This window comes from Ruditapes philippinarum, unplaced genomic scaffold, assembly GCF_026571515.1.
Source record: "Ruditapes philippinarum isolate M1 unplaced genomic scaffold, ASM2657151v2 ctg21041_1_1_1_1, whole genome shotgun sequence".
Classification (NCBI taxonomy): Eukaryota; Metazoa; Mollusca; class Bivalvia; order Venerida; family Veneridae; genus Ruditapes; species Ruditapes philippinarum.
The window spans coordinates 13,615-35,437 of NW_026862711.1; the positions used below are offsets into that span (position 1 = coordinate 13,615).

Sequence of the window (21,823 nt, forward strand, 5' to 3'; positions counted from 1 at the left end):
ATCGTTTTCCGGCAAAAAGAAATTACTTGCTTAATTAATTGTCATGAAACCACCAACATTATTTGTGATCATAATTAACCCTTCAATTTATAGTTTCCTGCCATTTAACTGGTCAAACAAAAATCAAAATCAATGTAACTATAGTAACAAAGCGAAGTTTCTGATTAACAAAAAAAGGCATACACACAAGTTTTAAAGCACCATATTATGAAGATGATTATAAAAATGTAGAGTCTATTAATTCAAAGTTAAGAAGACTTGATTCGATGTCCTGTGGCAGGTTTCCTTACTTGTTGACATATGTATGATGCGTGCCATCAACGATAGCTTTTAAAACAATTTGATGCCCTTGCTTGTTGGATCATTGCCATTTTAAATAACGTGGAATAAAAACATGTGTCATAAATGATAAAATAGACACGATGTCTTACTTGTTTTTTAATTCAGCAGTAAATGGCTTTTATACAATTTGAAGAATGTAAACAAGAAACAATGTCATGTCAAGATAGTTTGTGTTTGTAAAATGCAATAAATAACTCACATTATGAATTACATCGTATGTTAATATGAAGTTTAATTGTTCCTGTGAAAATTCATCACTTGACCATGTGTAACCTACTCGAAGAATCGTTCTAGACTCTACATATAAAAAGTAACAAAAATAAAAACAATTATTATCGGTAAACATATAAGAAAAAATATGGCTGCAATAACGATCATTTCAAATTGTCTCCGTACACAGAGTTTTCTTAGTTTCCGTTCCATTCTTTTATTATTCAGATCAACACAGTCGCCATACATCAACATGATCATTCTCCAGCGTTCCTGTAAAGCGTCTATAGCGTTCGTCACTGCGCGTTCTTGTAAAACCCGTTCTCGAATTTTCTCGTACGCTTCGGTATCATGTCCAAATTCCGGTTCCGGTTTACTTTTGCGTTTACTTGTCCTTCTCTGAAAAATAAAATTATATTCTTTTATTCACACAACTCTCCTACGCAGTCTGTTTTCATCAACATTAACATTTCAAAAAAAAACATAGGGGAAAATATATTTTAGTGTGCCTTGAAATAGATATTTTCTAGCTACAAATTAAAATGAAAACACTTACCCGCACTACAGTGAATGTACGTCGTTGAAATGGTCCAGTCGGGTCGGATGTCGAGTTTGTTACCTCGTCCTTTTCTCCGGAATCTAACGAGGTCGACTTTCTCATTCTTACTTGCTGCTTCTGGTTAGTGTTTGGAGGCTTAATTCCATTGTCTACAACAATAGAATCTGATGTTCTACTTCTGTGTAGAACTTGTTTCACATCCTTTTCACTCATACTTTATACCTTGTTTATACTTCCAAACCGCTTACTTTTCTTTTAAAACAAGTTGTCATAATATTGAACAGTGCTTTAATAAATCTGTTCCTTATGCCCCGTGGAATCAATCGAAATATTCTTGATTTAATTGTTCGACTATTCGATAAAAGTCTGAATTAGTTCCTCCACAGTAATCACTATGGTATTCTCCTATATTCCTGAAGGAAACTATACAGCTCTCGTGTAACTAAATGTGACGTTAGCGACATCCTTGTAAGTCCTCAATACAAGATGTTACATACAACTAAAACATTATATGAACATGGCGAACATGCTTGTAAATTTGGATACAATTATTGTAAAACATCGTTACAGTTACAAAATTTCTATTGTTACCAAACTTGAAATTCAATTAAACATTTAGAGTGACATTTCAAGAAACGCATTAATTGTACAGATCTACATTAAATTAAACACCTCATCCATTAAGTTTAGGTTTAAACACTCCCGAATATTAAAACTAGATTAATATTGACAAAATGTGATATCAAATTAAACGTTTACGCTGTAACGCACATAAATATTTCTTTTTTTTTAAACAAAGGCTGCGTTATCAAGTATATATTACTAAACAATTCACGTACTGTATGTTTTTGTTTTTAAAATTGATTAATAAACATAAATACATGTACATAATCTATTGCAGTACAGCTGGCCTTCACGTGGTTAACTTAAGATATCATTTAATGGCATGTACATTTAAGTTTGATGGATGAATAAAACTAAAAAAAGTAGAAACTGGAGTTACAGTCAAAAAATATGTAAATATGTCGGCATGTTTATCCTGTCATTTCATCCATTTTACCAATGAGATGATGATGATGATGATGAATAGAAGATGATGATGATGATGATAATGATGATGATGAAGAAGAAGAAGAAGAAGATGATGATGATGATGATGATGATGATGATGATGTTGCTGATGATGATGATGATGATAATGATGATAATGATGATGATGAAGAAAAAGAAGAAGAAGAAGAAGAAGAAGATGATGATGATGATGATGATGATGATGATGATGATGATGATGACGACGATGATGACGATGATGATAATGATGATGATGTTGTTGTTGTTGTTTAAGTTTGATGGATGAATAAAACTTTTTAAAAAGTAGAAACTGGAGTTACAGTCAAAAAATGTGTAAAAAATTATGTCAGCATGCTTATCCTGTCATTTCATCCATTTTACCAATAAGATGATGATGATGATGATGATGATGATGATGATGATGATGATGATGATGATAAATACATAAGTTGTTTAGTTGTCATAGTATGTGACTATGTCGTTTGCAATGAAGGTTATCTTACAATAATCAATATCAAATAATGTGATACAAATTTATCCATGCATGATAGCAATATGAAAAACATTTGTACATAGTACTTAATCATTTTATTCATCAATTCAACGTACAAAGAAACATAAGAAATATTAAATATGATTTATTAATATAGTATAACATGACGTTCAAAAAGTATGTTGAGTCTGCTTTCTTAACTTAAAAAAAAATTAACTAGCAACCAACAAACAACATTTTATTTTTACCACTTTAACAAGACGCTTTAAAAGAATCCCTTAACGACAATCTATAATAATATTTCTTAAAACTTTATATTTAGCAATAAAACTATTAAATGACCACGAAGTTCTTACATTACTAACTACCCTTTTATGCTAATGACAAGGGGGGAAACTATTTTTTACATGTTTTATTTGATACATCGATTACTCCCCTTATATTCAAAGTATTGTGCAATACTGAAAATAGCGGAACCGCTGCAGTTATTTAAATTATGTTTATTATAGCAGTTTAAAACTATTTGAACACTTTAATTTGGATAATGGACGAGCTAGAAACGAAGAAAAGACGTGTAGAGACTGAGGAATTAAATAAAGAAAAGAAGTGTAAAACTGAAAGAAGCTCGGATAAACAAAAAATCTCGGATAAGGGAGAAAACTCGAAAACAGACGTTGATTGTGCAATAAGTAAAAATGGCGCGAAATCGCTATCCTGGAGAGAATTGCGCGCTGAAAATTTGGTCTGTGACTACTGTATGTTGTTTAATAAATCTCAGGCAGACGACATTTTTGAAGAATGTGAAAAATTACTCACTTACAACGATGGAAAACTTGCACAAATTAAATTATATGGGAAATGGATCAACATTCCTCGGAAACAGGTACTAAAAGGGTCAATATATCAAATTAAATAACAAAACGTAATATGCATGTATATTTAAAATTAGGCCTATCATAATTATTTAAATGTTTGCTGTATTTTAGGTACAGGTCTAGGCAGGTTGGGATACTCTATAAATACAACTGAAGTACATGAAAATTTAAAATTGCATGACCAACAAATTAGAAAAAAAATCTTACGAAAAATGATTATTTAAGAAAATAGGTAGATCTATAATATTTACAGTCCAAGTGAGATTTTGCATATTTCATAAAACACATGTCATAATCTACTCATACATTTATGTAGTTATATATCTATGGATATTACATGCCTGAAGAAAGTGCAAATGTAAATCACTATTTGTGCACTTTAACTATGAGATGTTTATCCTTTTACCAGTTTTTAAATTCCATGGCAATGAGCAAGAATCTGGAGCGCTGCATTATATACAACACGCTGCATTATATACAACACGTCTTAGATTCATTGAAAAAAATCCATTTAACTTCTCAGTAACTCATTAATTCGAACGAATTTATCATTTATACCTCTGTGCCAGCAAGGCCTTGGACACCTTTCTTGGAAAACATAAGAGACATAATTTCTGATGCCACCGGTTTTGACTTCAACTTTGTTCTTATCAATAGGTAATGAATCAGTTTGCTTTTTCGATTGTTTTGACTTATGGCTGGTAAGGGATCAGGCTTTTTGTTGCTTTTTTACTCATGGCGGCATATAGCGCTCTTGGTGTGAATAGGATCACTTAAAAATTGTTTTGACTCCTGGTAAGGAATAAGTTGTTGTTTTTTTTATTTGTTTCGACCCGTTGTTCTATAGCCTAAAGTGACAGCCTTTGCTTCTGAGTAATCTGGTCAAACCTTAATCCATTTATTTACAGGTAGACAGGTCTGTAATAAATATTCTGCAACTGAAAATTAGACTGTAAAAGAAATATAACACATACTGGTATTCTCTTTATGACATACAATCCTTTTTCAGTAGTAGACTTTTAATTGTGATACAATGTTCCAGGTATAAAGATGGACATGATTATATAGGTGAACACCGAGATGATGAGAAAGACTTAGTGAGTGGCCATCCAATAGCCTCACTTTCGCTTGGGCAGCCCAGAGACTTTATTTTCAAGCATGCAAGTGCACGAGGAAAGAATGCAACGTGCAAAATAGATCCCGTGAAGCTAGAGCTAGAGCACGGCAGTTTATTGGTGATGAAACATCCAACAAACATTTACTGGTATCACTCTCTACCGCAGAGAAAGAAATTGACCCAAGTTCGTATTAATATGACCTTCAGAAAAATGGTTGTGAAATAGTTAAAAGGTGTAAAAAGAAATTGCTTGGTGTACATGCTTTCTTTGTACGTCATTTGTACATTTTTTTGTATTACTGGAGAAGTTATTCTTGTTTATTATTCTAATCTATGATTGTGAAGATACTCAACTCAGTATTAGATTTTATAAATTTGTTTTACTATCCACAAATCGAGAAACATTCTGTCGAGCACCTTCCCAATTTGTAAATTGTTTTGTATATTATAGCAGGAAAAGAAAAAAAAAGAAAAAGTCCTTCCTTTTTGATTTGTTGAAAAGGTGAGAGTTTTTTTGTAAAAATAAAATTTTGAAATACCCTCTTATACTATATTGTATGACAAATGCGTTATTTGATTGTCTTCCTTGAGTGAGTGAGATTACTTACACAGGACATACGACAAAATTGTGTTAAAAGATATAGAAAAATGAGATGCTGAAAAGAGGAAATTGATAGGATATACATGTACATGTGTTTTGTAAAATATTTATAACACTAGATGGGTTTAACCGGAAAACACGAGGATATGCCATGCTTTATGTGAAATGAGGGTGGTCTCTAATGTTTTCTGTGATGATGAAAAAAATCGGGTACCGAAGGTCTACTCTTGCATATTATTACAAATTCAAGTTCATTTATTTAAAAGGGATTTGTACATGTATAATTATATATAACTATGTAGCAATGATAAAAATGGACGTACTTACGAAAATAAAAAGAAAATAAATAATTATCTGGTGACTATAATTGGATCTAATAAATCTCGAAATGTTTTTGAGTGTACACGTTTCAGTAAGACACATAGCAGTATTATAAACATGTAACAAAAATGTCTATGTCTTTTACGAAGCCAGTTCAACAATGGAAGTTGTATCATAGTTTGGGGACCTTTCTGTTGAAAAAGTGTCAGAGTTAAATCGTATACATATACATGCACAGTGCGGTAACTGGAGTGCGGGTATCAGTTACCCGCACTCCAGATACTGCCCGTTGATTGGTTCATTTTTGCTGGGGTTTACATATTGTGACGGCAGAGAAAGGGAAAGGGGCAGAAATATCATATTCAAATGCTCGTTCATTGGTTAATTTTTTCTGGGGTTTCATATTATGACAAAAGGGAACGCGCTGTCATGTTTGACTATGATACAAAAGAGAAAGAACACCAAAACACTCGGCAATCTGATTTATACTCGTGGGCTACGCCCCCTGGTACAAATCAGATAGCCTCGTGTTTCGGTGCTCTTTCTATTACTTATTCACCTCTATCGCATGCCCATCGCCACGAAATACCACATATATTAATTTGCTGTCGGTAATAAAAATCGCTGATGGAACTTGCTGTCATAAATATTTTGACATTCAATTTTTAACAATCGGTGTAAAGGAAGACAACATTTTAACCGCATTTCCATATAATAAAGGGGAAATACCCATAAGATCAGTATGTTTGTGGTGGATTTATCAGAGGGTGTAACACGTTTTCAGTTAATATGGTGCAAACAGCAGTATATAATGCTTAACCACACATCCTGCTATGAAAATACCCAGGGACATAAAATACTTTTAATGGCTTTATATTACAATAAAATAATAATACCAATTTAACAAATATTTACATTGCTAGAACTACATATTTATAGACACAAAAATCACAGATATAATTATGCATATAATCGAAAATATCAATATTATAACAATTAGTTCAAACTGTCTCTTCACAGAAAGTTTCCTTAACTTCAAGTCTTTTCTTTTGTCATTCATTGCTACACATTTCACATACGAGTTCAAAACTATCCTCCAGCGTTCATGTAAAGCATCAATAGCGTTCGTCACTGCCCGTTCCTGCAGAACTCGTTCTCGAATTTTCTCGTATGTTTCGGTATCTCGCCCGTATTCCGGTTCCGGTCGGCGTTTACTGATTCTTTTCTGGGAAATGAAAAAAGGTACTTGCAAAATTTTGTTTGTTAAATATATATGGCGAGTTCTTGTTGTTTTGTTAATTGATTAAATTCACATGAATGAATGAAGAATTGAATTAAACAATATCAAAGAGTTTTTAGTGCATAAAAATATGGGAATATCCAGGAAAAGATTCCATAATCGGATTGCGTTTGTTCGATATGTAATTTACCTGATCAAAGTCACGCTCGCGTTGACGTTTAGTGCTAGTACTGACATTAAATGATTAAAAGCATTGATTTTTGTCTTTGTCTGTCTGCTATGTTACATTGTTAATTATTAATAATACTTGTACAGTCTGTGAACATGTTTAAATCATTAATAGTTAGGTAGTATAGAAATGTAACCAATGCAAGGGTTCAGTACAATATCAAACTGGGATGATGAAGAAAATATATCAAAGTATATTCTCCTAAATATTGACAGTATTTTTAAAAACTAAATTCACTCATAAAACCACATGTACAATATATATACTATCTGAGTGTGTACTTATTTTAGTATTGTATATTTCACGTGTGCAGTCAATGTTCACTGAAAATGGCCAATAACCTTGACGACTTTAACATGTAGCTTTTTACGATCAGTAATAAAATATTATAAAGACATGAGAAAAAAATACAACAAACTGACTTGGTGATGTCATCATATTTCTTACCCGATGTATGGATCCAGAAAGTGTCTTCTTGATAATTTGTGCTTGACCAGTGTCCATGGATACCGATTTTCTAATTCTTTTTTGACCGTTATCGTCGTGATCTGTATTTTCTTGTGTATCCTCCATAGTAACTGCATCTGTTGTAGCACTTCTTTGAAACATCTTTTTACTTTGTTTATCCGTCATATCCATATTATCAATAAGATAAGAGGAACACGTTTAATATTTAAAACTTCCTCCGATTTCTTTTATTTTCCGAGGCTATTTAGCGATATTTGCGCCAAATATTTCTTGGAACAAACCGATAATTAAGCGCTAATAAATGCAAGTGTATTTCCACACTATATGTGTTTGTTCTAAATGTCCTGAGTATGACTTAGCGTTATGTTTATTTAAAGTATAGATTTACAAAATGAATGTTTACCGTTTGTTGTAACATCTCATTTATATAAAACACACATTTTTTGAAGGTTTAAACAAAATTTACACTTGGTTTCCTTGTCAAATTACTTCCCACCAATATAAAATGTAGTATAGCGTAGATACTGCGAGACAATCTACAGGTATGATCTTTCCCATAGCAAAATGTATCAATTATTAATTTCTTTCTGTATCTAAAATTGTTTTAACATTTCACAGTAAAATTATGTATAGTTTAATTACCATAATTAAACATGTAGATAATGTACTTTTAGATAAGCAAATTCTAAAATATGAAGGGGTAATCTTGTAACTTGATCACCCTGAATTTGTGAATGAATTTGTCCATTGTCAGCTGAAGGATTTCAAAAAAATATACTGAACTGCTTAATTTAAGAAAACAACAGAACAGTTCCGAGTGATCTTTGACACTACATTAATACATATAACTGAATTGGTGGCATAGGTGAGTCGTTATCACAGTTAGCGTTCAGAGTTGAATGGAAAAAAATAAAGACAAGACAAAGGGGTGATAAACATCGCGTGTTATACCAAATATCTATATCCGAATCTTTAAAATGTCCCGCCGACGCATCAAATTATAATACACGTTTTAGGCTGTGTCTACACCTATGCAAGTATCATATTCTCTTGTATTGGATAATGTAGACACCCTACTTGAATGAATGGTTTTTAAAGAGAAATTATGTAACATCCAAGAAGATAATTTCTTGCAAGAAAATAAGAACAGGTTCTATTTTTCTACAAGTTTTTGGCTGTCAAGACACTGATAACACCATTTTGACACAAAACATGTGCCCGAATGTGTGATAGCATTGTTATGGAACAGAATTAGTGCATTTATTCCATCTTGCTTGATGATATTTGGACTTACATAACGCTTGCTTCCATACTTCTTTATGACAATGGAAACCTACGTATTGCTGAATACAGTCATGCATTATGATTTCATGTTATCGCAACTTCATGTGTTCCTTTCTGAACCATTAAACTCACATATTTTAATACGCTATATGTTTAATTGCATCTTTTTTAAGGACAGCGTATAATGTTCGGTGTTTAAGATAACATTCTTTGCTTGGTCTTGATATAACTAGATGTAAAATGATAAGTTCCTGAAAGTACAAATGTTCCTTTAATTTGCTATAAATATGCCACTTACATTGTCGACACTATTTCACAATAAATAATTGCTTTTGATCAATACTTGGGCGAATTTGACGTGTCTTTGCATTCATATGCTGCAATATATTCACTTATTACAAATATAATGCAAGTATGGAACGCCATTCTGCCATGCTAATTGCAGTTTACGAAATGACATTTGCTAATGATAAATGCAAAATGCAATTTGCGAAATGACATTTGCTAATGATTATTGCGAAATGACAAATGCGAAATGTTATTGCTATATGCGCTTAATTCTTACTCTCTGGGGCTGGAATGGATGACCAGCAAATTGACGAATTTATCTTTTATTCTTTGATAAACTGGCACATACAAATTAAACTCGTGTCTCTCATTCCATTTACAGTTACATGTACTACTAATAGTCGGACTACACATTCTAAGATTCGGTATTAAATTATTTATACTAAAATCCCCCCGGGTTTATAAGTCAACTGTAAGGGACGTAATACAATGTATCTGTAACGATCCACAAAGAGCTGCATCAATTACAGAGAGTTAGATGGAAACGACAAATTAAAGCCTTTAGGGATTTGTATTCATGGTGGAGCAGAAGGTTGATTTGGCTCAAAGTAGACGAAACAAACAAAAATCCATGTCTGACTTGCACCTACTTTTTAAAGTCAATTCGTGAGCTCAAGAAGGTTCCGTTCATATGGACCGGCTACAGAATATGTAAATATTGCTGATGTCAAAACGCTTCTTCGTTCTCACCACAATGATATGTTTACAAGATGTGCTGTAATGGATAGTTCATCGAATCACGACCAAAGGATCGAATGGTTTTGGCAATATTTGAGATAATCCCTGTTACAGACGTGCATGGATTAATATGAGTGGTGTTTTGCAAACAGACAACGTTCTTCATATATATTGCTTGAAGTTCTGTTTCAATCCTGCAATTCGTAATGAACTTCAACATCATGCACACCATTGGAATAAGCATCGTGTGCAAAAGATGAAGAATGTAAGATCTCTTTCTGAAATACCAAACATGATGTACACTACTGCTGAATTGTATTGCTGTACCGAGCAGAGCAAAGTTGCTGATGAAGTGGAGGTTGATCATTGCTTGCAAATAAAAACTGTTATGAACGTAATCAGTATAATATTGTTGTCAAAAATGTTTTCCGACTGGGCCCTTTCTGTCATTGAACAATACAGATGACAGATGCAAACTAATCTTGATAGAGCATTTGAACTGCTTTCAAATTTGATCATGGAAATATATGCAAGTGAAAAGATTTGGAATGCATGTAAATAAAATCATTATGTCACAGTAAAATTAAGAATAAAGAATTATCGATTCATTTGTTATACATGTACATTATTAATCATTATAATACTCCCGCAAAAGAAGTTTTGAGAAGGGGAATTATTGAGTCGGTTGTTGGGGTGGTCGGTTGGTCTGTATGCATAAATACCTACATTCTTGTGGCGCCAGCTTCTTTCACAATTCTTTAGGGATTGGTTTTAAACTTACAATACATCATCATGAAGTGAAGATGTACATTTTACAAAAGTCAGTTAGGGCAATCCAGGCATTGCAGATTCCCTTGAATATAGAAATGCACATATGTATTATTTGAACATAAAAGATTGTGGAGCAAACTTCTTTCACATTTCACACAAGTGACTGGCTTCAATCATAATCATGAAGTGAATATGAGCATGCCACAAAATTATGGTCTGGCAATTCAGGCATTGCAGTTATGTGCCCTTGAACTTAGACATTTTATGTATAAAGGCTTTATTCCTGCATGAAATTAAAGTTTGTTGTGCGGGGGTTATTATTCGCATCTGTGACAATTTTAGATTGAACAAGTAAATTCATTAAATTTATTATGTATATGGTTATCGAGGCATTATATGTAACTCATAAACAAGCTGCGAAGTTGGCAATAATTATAGAACATTTATTTAGTTGTTGTTACACAAGCGACATGGCTGAACAGTACTAAAATTAATTGGTATCTCTCCAGTATGTATTCTCATGTATGAATTCATGTTCCTCGGCGAAAAGAGGGTTTTTTGGTTAAAATGCAAAATACTAACATTTTCCTAGAACAATAGGCTATCCCCCCAAATTGAGACGAGTTGGTCCACTGGTAGGACGCTCGCATGGGATGCGATAGTTCCCAAGTTCGATCCTCGACGGGGACCTATTAGGTGTTTCTTCGAGCATTAGAAATAGCGTAAAAGTTGTTCGTATTAATGAATGAATTGTGGGTTCAGATTGTTATGTGCCTGCGCAATTTATTGGAACTCCCCTTCTCTCTCTATCTGGGTAAAACATGACGACTGTACTTGTCCCTGAGAGGGATTTAGTATCATTTAACAGTAATGGTAGATAGATATTTATGTATTTGAGAAAAAATCAACAAATTTGTAAAAATCATGTGTCTTATTTATTTGATTCAAACAGAGAACAAAATTAAAGGAGAGAACACATCAGAATCAAATTCAATGGAAGAAACACGTCAATTATAAACTACAAATAACAAGCTGGACTTAGCAATCTCCATCATTATCAACAACAGCAGCAAAGCTTCTGACTCACTATATGTTGCGTAGTGACACAATCTCTTTTTCTCATTTCTGTAAGTCTCAGAAACATGCATGCTATAATACAACAGAGATACAAAATATCCAAAAGTAGGCAAAAAAAATAAACGTTTAACTTAACAAACTTATTAGCATATTGAAAAATTAAGTATCTCCAAGCAGAGTTTAAATTTTATGGGTAACACTATATGAATTGGGGAAAAATCTTGCTTAAAATACAGATATTATATCAAAAGATAATCCATTGATACAAATGCTATGATTGAATATTACCTGTATAAAATATACAGCTAGAATATGAGATATTAATAAGTTTTATATGATTTAAAGAATGTTTTTACATTGTGATCTCAAACCAAACTTTAAACTTGACAGGTCCTTTCGGAAACGGAAGTAGCTATGTCTCGCCTCATATATTACAGAATGGAATGTTTCTTTTAACATGAAGGCCAAATTGTAACGCTTTGTTTATTTTCAACAGCGCTGCATGTTGCAAAAGTAGTCATCTTTTTCTGCGTATGTGCGAATGAGATGTATTGACCTATCTGAGATATGGCCCGGACATGTATTAACTATTGAAATTTACAAATGGTAATAACTCTTAATCTATGAAAAAAAAGAGTTATGGTTCTTGTGTAATACGCTTCACATATATGTAATTAATCTACCTACAAAGTTACAAATTGATATCTATTATATTTTTTGATATAGCCCGGACAAGAATTTAGTATATAAATTTACAAAGGGCAATAACTCATAAACTATGAAAGGGAGAGTTATGGTTCTTTTGCACTGCACTTTTTCATGTGATATAGCTTCCTATCAAGTTTCAAGTGGATACCTCTAATAGTAGAGTTGTGGAGCGGACACAAAAGTGTGACGGACGGACAAACGGACGGACAGACAGACGGACAACGAAGTTGAACCCTGTACTTATTCGGACTCATTCAAGGGAAAACATACATTAGCATCATATTGTTGTTTTGGCATCAAATGACTGCATATTAGAATAAAAAAATTACACAGCAAAGACTGAAATAATAATACAAGCAGAATCATCTCACACATAAATTCTGTTAAATTGTACTCATAACTAATAAACATGATAAATGTCTCATACAATACTGAAAAAACAACTTCATTTCTTTTTCTATTATTTAAAAGTTTCATTCATAAAAGTCAATATTCTGTCCATCAAGTTGCAAGTTAACTTTATCCAGTTTATACGGTAAAAATGGCGTAAATAATTCTTAAATATTTCAAACTGAGTAATAATAAAAGCCAGATAATCAGACAACTTCATTAATTGAACAAAATCCAGGTACACAACAACTCATTCTAGTATAGGGAAACTCCACACCATTACCATTTTGGTACATACAATAAGAGGTGAAGTACATGTACTAGTATAATATAGTATAATAGACTAACATTATAAATTATTATTATATGAATCCCCAAAATTTTAAACAAATATATTTTCGTCTTACAAAATGTCTTGAAAGAAAGGACTATGAAAGTGTTAATTTCCTTACATATTTATTTAATATGACTCTAAAATATTCAACATGTAAATAAATAAAAAAGAAAACTAGATATGAAGGGACCTTTAGAGGGCAGTGCAATTGATTTTCCTGAAGAAAAAAAATAAAGCAAACTTTTGAAATAATTTCTTTTGTATTATTGAACAGAATTAAAACAAGAGCTGGTCGTATTACAGCCAAAGCTCAAGTATTCAAAATTGTCACTATATAAGAGATTTTGACAGAGATACAATCAAAATTTAAAATATCAGTTTAAAAAAGTTTAAATATTTGAAACTAGTTACATTAGAAAAAGCTAATATTGAAACAAAGAAGTTAAAAATGCTCCATTACTTTAATGACCATCATTTTATTTAAGTCCTGGCATAAGATTCCAGCAAGTCACATCACATTTCTTTACAGTAACAGACTATTTTTGGATCGGTGGCATAAACTGGACAGAACTTATTAGCATCGACGTAATCGATCTACTGATTCTAAATTATCACCTCTACTTATCAAGTCCTTGAATTCTCTTGACACACTTTGCTCCGATGACGCATTAGCTCAACCTATATTTCCCGGTTTGCTTCGTTTTGCTGACATTTCAGCTGGACACACTTTTCCTCAGAGTCACTGAAGTACATCAGTGGTTTGTTTTGCATACCCATGTATAATCTTGTGGCTCCAACATACTTCTAATTGTGTTGAATGTAGTTAAAAACAGAAAAATTATCTTCATCAACCACCTCGTCCACCATACTTAAAATGACTATATAACCCTCATTTTAACATTCATCATGAAGCTTAAATTCCACTAGCAGTCTGTTTCTCACAGTTTCATAGTCATCATTACAACCTAAGTGCTGTTTTAATACTTTGTGTTTTATAGAGCGCATCAACTTAAGCTCCAGCAGCTCTGTTCTCATTCGCCCCACAGTGTATCAAGTACGCATCAGCCTGCAATACGAAACAATAACAGTAAGTATTTATAGTTACTTGCTACAGGGCAATGGCAGTGTTTATTACCATTAATGTCAATGAATAGTCTAAATCAAACCCAGTCTTCTATCTTCAGTTTTTGTATGTATTTTTTGGTTCGGGTGGATCATCTATCACTTATTGCTAAGTTTTTACTATCAACAATAGGAACTGTCAGATAACTATGGATGGCTTTTCAGTAAGGCTTTGGTCAAAATTTTAAACCTTTATCTACAATAACAGCTGTCTGCTGTCATAATGAGTATTTTTTTTAAAAATTGATATCTTTGTGACAATGGCTACTGTACTTGCCCGGCTGTGAAGCTGACGCGATTGCCGACACCAGGGTGAGTACAATATCTTGAAATATTCTTAGAGCTAAAAATCATACCTTTATTTTCTGCTAGAGAACTTGTTGGCATCTTTCTTGATGCTTTTAAGGACAGGAGTTTCCATTTAAGTTCTTCTAAAGTAGGAGCACTACCTATAAAATGGTTTGAAAGAGTATAATTATTTATATTAGCAAGCAAGTAAATAGAAAGCAAATGTTTCCTTAAAATGGAGCGTCTCATGGAATTTCCAACAATATGTGACATTTTGGTTATTTTGAGATGCTTAAATATTCACAAAGCACAATCTATTACAGACATTTTCATATAAAAAGTATTTAAAACTGTAGCTTGGATATTTATTAATTTTAATAACTATTTACACTATATACAAGCGAAATACCGGAAATGGCTTTTAAACAATAATTGATAAAAAAAGTTAAAAACATATATAAATGGTCAATTACTGCTTATGATACTAAAGTTCTATTCAATATTTATCACACAGTAAAAGGATAAACATTTGATAAGCATTGGCACACACATTTAAAATGTCATATTGGGTCCAAATCGTTAGCAAAACCACTGGTTACATTTATGTGAATATGGTAAATAAAACTTTAATTTTCCTCAAAATATGCCATATTTTGTATAAAATTAATAGGAAAAACACTGCAATCAAAAGAAATTTCTTATGTAAATATTATTATGTAAATATTATTTGTAATATCTGGTCATATTCCTGGTACAAAGTACCCCCGGCATTAAGTACTTTGAGGATACTGTCGTAGATCTTATCCTTCAACACGCCTTAATTAAAGCTTAAAAAACCCAAACATGTGAAAAATATTCTTTATTACTGTTTATCTTGTTTTTACTTCGCAAATATCTGTTTACTACCTACCTTCTTGGAAGACAGCGATCTGAATTAATGGTGGAAATTGATCTGAAATAACATTGAGCATTTTGCATTTATCATTAGCAAATATCATTTCGCATTTGTCATTTCGCAAATAGCAATTCGCAAATAGCAATTCGCATGGCAGAATGGCTTTCCATATGCAAGATATGGAAAGCCATTCTGCCATGCGAATTGCTATTTGCGAATTGCTTTTTGCGAAATGATAAATGCGAAATGATATTTGCTAATGATAAATGCAAAATGCTTATTGGCACAAGGTTATTTCCGATCAATTTCCACCATTAATTCAGACCAGGTAGGTAGTACAGATATTTGCGAAGTAAAAACAAGATAAACAGTAATAAAGAATATTTTTCACATGTTTGGGTTTTTTAAGCTTCAATTAAGTCGTGTTGAAGGATTAGATCTACGACAGTATCCTCAAAGTACTTAATGCATGGGGTACTTTGTACCAGGAATGACCAGATATATTACAAATAATATTTACATAATAATATTTACATAAGAAATTTCTTTTGTATGCAGTGTTTTTCCTATTAATTTTATACAAAATATGGCATATTTTGAGGAAAATTAATGTTTTATTAACCATATTCACATAAATGTAACCAGTGATTTTGTTAACGATTTGGACCAAACATGACATTTTAAATGTGTGTGCCAATGCTTATCAAATGTTTATCCTTTTACTGTGTGATAAATATTGAATAGAACTTTAGTATCATTAGCAGTAATTGACCATTTATATATGTTTTTAACTTTTTTATCAATTGTTTAAAAGTCATTTCCGGTAATTCGCTTGTATATAGTGTTAATAGTTATTAAAATTAATAAATATCCAAGCTACAGTTTTAAATACTTTTGATATGAAAAGGTCTGTAATAGATTGTGCTTTGTGAATATCTAAGCATCTCAAAATGACCAAAATGTCACATATTGTTGGAAATTCCATAAGACGCTCCATTTTAAGGAAACATTTGCTTTCTATTTGCTTGCTTGCTAATATAAATAATAATACTCTGTCAAAACATTTTATAGGTAGTGCTCCTACTTTAGAAGAACTTAAATGGAAACTCCTGTCCTTAAAAGCATCAAGAAAGATGCCAACAAGTTCTCCAGTTGTTGCAACAAAACAGAAAATAAAGGTATGATTTTTAGCTCCAAGAATATTTCAAGATATTGTAATCACCCTGGTGTCGGCAATCGCGTCAGCTTCACAGCTTGGTTAATTTTTGCGGGCAAGTACAGTAGCATTGTCACAAAGATATCAATTTTTTTTAAAAAATACTCATTATGACAGCAGGCAGCTGTTATTGTAGATAAAGGTTTAAAACTTTGACCAAGGCCTCACTGAAAAGCCATCCATAGTAATCTGACAGTTCCTATTGTTGATAGTAAAAATTTAGCAATAAGTTCTTGATAAATGATCCACCCGAACCAAAAATACATACAAAAACTGAAGATAGAAGACTGGGTTTGATTTAGACTAACCATTGGCATTAATGGTAATGAACACTGCCAATGCCCTGTAGCAAGTAACTATACATAATTACTGTTATTGTTTCGTATTGCAGGCTGAGGAGTACTTGATACGCTGTGGGGTGAAGGAGAACAGGGCTGGAGCTTAAGTTGATGCGCTCTATAAAACACAAAGTATTGGAACTGCACTTAGGTTGTAATGATGACTATGAAACTGTGAGAAACAGACTGCTAGTAGATCTTTAATTTCATGATGAATGTTAAAATGAGGGTTATATAATCCTTTAAATTATGGTGGACAAGATGTTTGATGAAGATATTTTTTTCTGTTTTTAACTACATTCAACACAATAAGAAGTATGTTGGAGCCACAAGATTATACATGGGTATGCAAAACAAACCACTGATGTACTTCAGTGACTCTGAGGAAAAAGTGTGTCCAGCTGAAATGTCAGCAAAACGAAGCAAACCGGGAAATGTAGGTTGAGCTAATGCGTCATCGGAGCAAAGTGGCTCAGCAAATGCGCAAACGGAGAAAAGTGTGTCAAGAGAATTCAAGGACTAGAAAAGTAGAGGTGATAATTTAGAAACAGTAGATCGATTACGTCGATGCTAATAAATTCTGTCCAGTATATGCCACCGATCCAAAAAATAGTCTGTTACTGTAAAGAAATGTGATGTGACTTGCTGGAATCTTATGCCAGGACTTAAATAAAATGATGGTCATTAAAGTAATGGAGCATTTTTACCTTCTTTTCTAATATTTAAACTTTTTTATACTGATATTGTAAATTTTGATTGTATCTCTGTCAAAATCTCTAATATAATGACAACTTTGAATACACGAGCTTTGGCTGTAAAACGACCAACTCTTGTTTTAATTCTGTTCAATAATACAAAAGAAATTATTTCAAAAGTTTGCTTTATTTTTTTTCTTCAGAAAAATCAATTGCACTGCCCTATTAAGATCCCTTCATATCTAGTTTTCTTTTTTATTTATTTACATGTTGAATAGTTTAGTGTCATATTAAATAAATATGCAAGGAAATGAACGCTTTCATAGTCCTTTCTTTCAAGACATTTTGTTAGACGAAAATATATTTGTTTAAAATTTTGGGTATTCATATAACAAGAATTTATAATGTTACTTCCTATTACTAGTACATGTATGTACTTCACCTCTTATTTTATGTACCAAAATGGTATTGGTGTGGAGTTTCCCTATACTAGAATGAATTGTTGTGTACCTGGATTTTGTTCAATTAATGAAGTTGTCTGATTATCTGGCTTTTATTATTACTCAGTTTGAAATATGTAAGAATTATTAACGACATTTTTACCCTATAAACTGGATAAAGTTAACTTGCAACCTGATGGACAGAATATTGACTTTTATGAATGAAACTTTTGAATAAACGAAAAAGAAATGAAGTTGTTTTTTTCAGTATTGTATGGGAGATTTATCATGTTTATTAGTTATGAGTACAATTTAACAGAATTTATGTGTGGGTTGATTCTGCTTGTATTATTATTTCAGTCTTTGCTGTGTATTTTTTTTATTTTAATGTGCTGTCATGAGATGCCAAAACAACAATATGATGCTACATGTATATTTTCCCTTGAATGAGTCCGAATAAGTACAGGGTTCAACTTCGTTGTCCGTCTGTCTGTCCGTCCATTTGTCTGTCCGTCACACTTTTGTGTCCGCTCCACAACTCTACTATAAGAGGTATTCACTTGAAACTTGATAGGAAGCTATATCACATGAAAAAGTGCAGTGCAAAAGAACCATAACTCTTCCTTTCATAGTTTATGAGTTATTGCCCTTTGTAAATTTCTATACTAAATTCTTGTCCGGGCTATATCAAAAAGTATAATAGATATCAATTTGAAACTTTGTAGGTAGATGAATTACATATATGTGAAGTGTATTACACAAGAACCATAACTCTTTTTGCATAGATTAGGAGTTATTACCCTTTGTAAATTTCAATAGTTAATACATGTCCGGGCCATATCTCAGATAGGTCATTACATCTCATTTGCCGGACGCAGAAAAAGATGAGCACTTTTGCAACATGCACCGCTGTTGAAAATAAATATAAGCGTTACTATTTGTCCTTCATGTTAAAAGAAACATTCCATTCTGCAATATATGAGGCGAGACACAGCTACTTCCGTTTCCGAAAGGACCCGTCCAGTTTAAAGTTTGGCTTGATATCACAATGTAAAAACATTATTTAAAAAATATAAAACTTATTAATATCTCATTCTAGCTGTATATTCTATAGTGGTAATATTCAATCATAGCATTTGTATTTGATATAATATCTGTATTTTAAGCAAGATTTTTCCCAATTCATATAGTGTTACCCATAAAATTTAAACTTTGCTTGGAGATACCTAACTTTTCAATATGCTAATAAGTTTGTTAAGTTAAACGTGTATTTCTTTTGCCTACTTTTGGATATTTTGTATCTCTGTTGTATTATAACATGCATGTTTCTGAGATTTACAGAAAGAAGAAAAAGAGATTGTGTCATTACGCAACAAAGTGAGTCAGAAGCTTTGCTGCTGTTGTTGATGATGATGGAGATTGCTAAGTTGAGCTTGTTAATTTGTACTTTATAATTGACGTGTTTCTTCCCTTGAATTTGATTCTGATGTGTTCTCTCCTTTAATTTTGTTCTCTGTTTGAATCAAATAAATAAGACACATGATTTTTACAAATTTGTTTATTTTTTCTCAAATATCTATCTACCATTACTGTTAAATCCCTCTCAGGGACAAGTACAGTCGTCCTGTTTTACCCAGATAGAGAGAGAAGGGGAGTTCCAATGAATTGTGCAGGCACATAGCACTCTAAACCCACAATTCATTCATTGATACGAACTTTTACGCTATGTCTAATGCTTGAAGAAATACAAAATAGGTCCCCGTCGAGGATCGAACTTGGGAACTATCGCATCCCATGCGAGCGTCCTACCAGTGGACCAACTCGTCTCAATTTGGGGGATAGCCTATTGTTCTAGGAAAAATGTTAGTATTTTGCATTTTGACCAAAAAGCCCTCTTTTCGCCGAGGAACATGAATTCATACATGAGAATACATACTGGAGAGATACCAATTAAATTTAGTACTGTTCAGCCATGTCGCTTGTGTAACAACAACTAAATAAATGTTCTATAATTATTGCCAACTTCGCAGCTTGTTTATGAGTTACATATAATGCCTCGATAACCATATACATAATCAATTTAATGAATTTACTTGTTCAATCTAAAATTATCACAGATGCGAATAATAGCCCCCGCACAATAAACTTTAATTTCATGCAGGAATAAAGCCTTTATACATAAAATGTCTAAGTTCAAGGGCACATAACTCTGCAATGCCTGATTTGCCAGACCATAATTTTGTGGCATGCTCATATTCACTTCATGATTATGATATAATTCAAGATTGAAGCCAGTCACTTAAGAAATGTGAAAGCAGTTTGCTCCACAATCTTTTATGTTCAAATAATACATATGTGCATGTCTATATTCAAGGGCATCTGCAATGCCTGGATTGCCCTAACTGACTTTTGTAAACCTTCACTTCATGATGATGATGTACTGTAAGTTTGAAACCAATCCCTAAAGAATTGTGAAAGAAGCTGGCGCCACAAGAATGTAGGTATTTATGCATACAGACCAACCGACCACCCCAACAACCGACTCAATAATTTCCCTTCTTAAAATTAAACTTCTTTAGCGGGAGTATTATAATGGTTAAATAATGTACATGTATAACAAATGAATCGATAATTCTTTATACTAAATTTTACTGTGACACCATGATTTTATTTACAAATCTTTTCGCTTGCATACATTTCCATGATCAAATTTGAAAACAGTTCAAATGCTCTATCAAGATTAGTTGGCATCTGCCATCTGTATTGTTTAATGACAGAAAGGGCCCAGTCGGAAAACATTTTTGACAGCAATACTGATTACGTTCATATCAGTTTTTATTTGCAAGCAATGATCAACCTCCACTTCATCAGCAACTTTGCTCTGTTCGGTACAGTAATACAATTCAGCAGTAGTGTACATCATGTAAAGAGATCTTACATTCTTCATCTTTCGCACACGATGCTTATTCCAATTGTGTGCATGATGTTGAAGTTCATTACGAATTGCAGGAATGAAACAGAAGCAATATGTATAAAGAACGTTGTTTATTTTTGCAAAACACCACTCAAATTAATCCATGCACGTCTGTAACAGGGATTATCTCAAATATTGCCAAAACCATTCGATCCTTTGGTTGTGATTCGTTGAACTATCCATATTACAGCACATCTTGTAAACATATCATTGTGGTGAGAACGAAGAAGCATTTTGACATCAGCAATATTAACATATTCTGTAACCGGTCCATATGAACGGAACCTTCTTGAGCTCACGAATTGACTTTAAAGAGTAGGTGCAAGTCAGACATGGATTTTTGTTTGTTTCGTCTACTTTGAGTCAAATCAACCTTCTGCTCCAACCATCTTTTGCCCCATGAATACAAATCCCTAACCTTTAACTCTCTGTAATTGATGCAGCTCTTTGTGGATCGTTACAGATACAGTGTATTACGTCCATTACAGTTGACTTACAACACCGGGGGGGGATTTTAGTATAATAGTTTAATACCGAATCTTAGAATGTATAGTCCGACTACATATAACTGTAAATGGAATGAGAGACACGAGTTTAATTTGTATGTGCCAAAGAATTTATCAAAAGTTTATTAAATATGGAAAGCCATTCTGCCATGTGAATTGCTATTTGCGAATTGTTATTTGCGAAATGACAAATGCGAAATGATATTTGCTAATGATAAATGCAAAATGCTTAT

At 32.6% G+C, this 21,823-nt stretch overlaps 3 protein-coding genes across 3 annotated transcripts; 1 reads left to right on the forward strand and 2 right to left on the reverse strand.

Moving 5' to 3' along the window:
- Positions 1-425: 425 nt before the first annotated feature.
- LOC132719982 (uncharacterized) lies at positions 426-1,849 on the reverse strand. Its single transcript, XM_060703957.1, has 2 exons — positions 1,109-1,849; positions 426-951 (listed from the first exon to the last, which is right to left on the reverse strand). Exons 1-2 carry the CDS (start codon positions 1,322-1,324, stop codon positions 640-642), a joined length of 528 nt encoding a protein of 175 aa, XP_060559940.1. The 5' UTR covers positions 1,325-1,849; the 3' UTR covers positions 426-639.
- Positions 1,850-3,108: 1,259 nt separating this feature from the next.
- LOC132719981 (DNA oxidative demethylase ALKBH2-like) lies at positions 3,109-6,021 on the forward strand. Its single transcript, XM_060703956.1, has 3 exons — positions 3,109-3,590; positions 4,103-4,207; positions 4,593-6,021. Exons 1-3 carry the CDS (start codon positions 3,220-3,222, stop codon positions 4,891-4,893), a joined length of 777 nt encoding a protein of 258 aa, XP_060559939.1. The 5' UTR covers positions 3,109-3,219; the 3' UTR covers positions 4,894-6,021.
- A 125-nt stretch (positions 6,022-6,146) lies between these two features.
- On the reverse strand, positions 6,147-8,427 carry LOC132719983 (uncharacterized). The gene is made up of 2 exons (XM_060703959.1): positions 7,506-8,427; positions 6,147-6,814 (listed from the first exon to the last, which is right to left on the reverse strand). The coding sequence occupies exons 1-2, from the start codon at positions 7,695-7,697 to the stop codon at positions 6,515-6,517; spliced, it is 492 nt and encodes a 163-aa protein (XP_060559942.1). The 5' UTR covers positions 7,698-8,427; the 3' UTR covers positions 6,147-6,514.
- Positions 8,428-21,823: the final 13,396 nt, after the last annotated feature.

What these genes read in the sequence shown, in the direction of transcription:
- LOC132719982 (XM_060703957.1), bottom strand. Translation starts at nt 1,324, where the DNA reads ATGAGTGAAAAGGATGTGAAACAAGTTCTACACAGAAGTAGAACATCA. An exon ending in GTACATTCACTGTAGTGCGG is followed by an intron (nt 952 to 1,108) that starts GTAAGTGTTTTC and finishes TTTATTTTTCAG; the next exon opens with AGAAGGACAAGTAAACGCAA.
- LOC132719981 (XM_060703956.1), top strand. Translation starts at nt 3,220, where the DNA reads ATGGACGAGCTAGAAACGAAGAAAAGACGTGTAGAGACTGAGGAATTA. An exon ending in TCAATATATCAAATTAAATA is followed by an intron (nt 3,591 to 4,102) that starts ACAAAACGTAAT and finishes CGAATTTATCAT; the next exon opens with TTATACCTCTGTGCCAGCAA. An exon ending in AACTTTGTTCTTATCAATAG is followed by an intron (nt 4,208 to 4,592) that starts GTAATGAATCAG and finishes ACAATGTTCCAG; the next exon opens with GTATAAAGATGGACATGATT.
- LOC132719983 (XM_060703959.1), bottom strand. Translation starts at nt 7,697, where the DNA reads ATGGATATGACGGATAAACAAAGTAAAAAGATGTTTCAAAGAAGTGCT. An exon ending in TTTCTGGATCCATACATCGG is followed by an intron (nt 6,815 to 7,505) that starts GTAAGAAATATG and finishes TTCATTTCCCAG; the next exon opens with AAAAGAATCAGTAAACGCCG.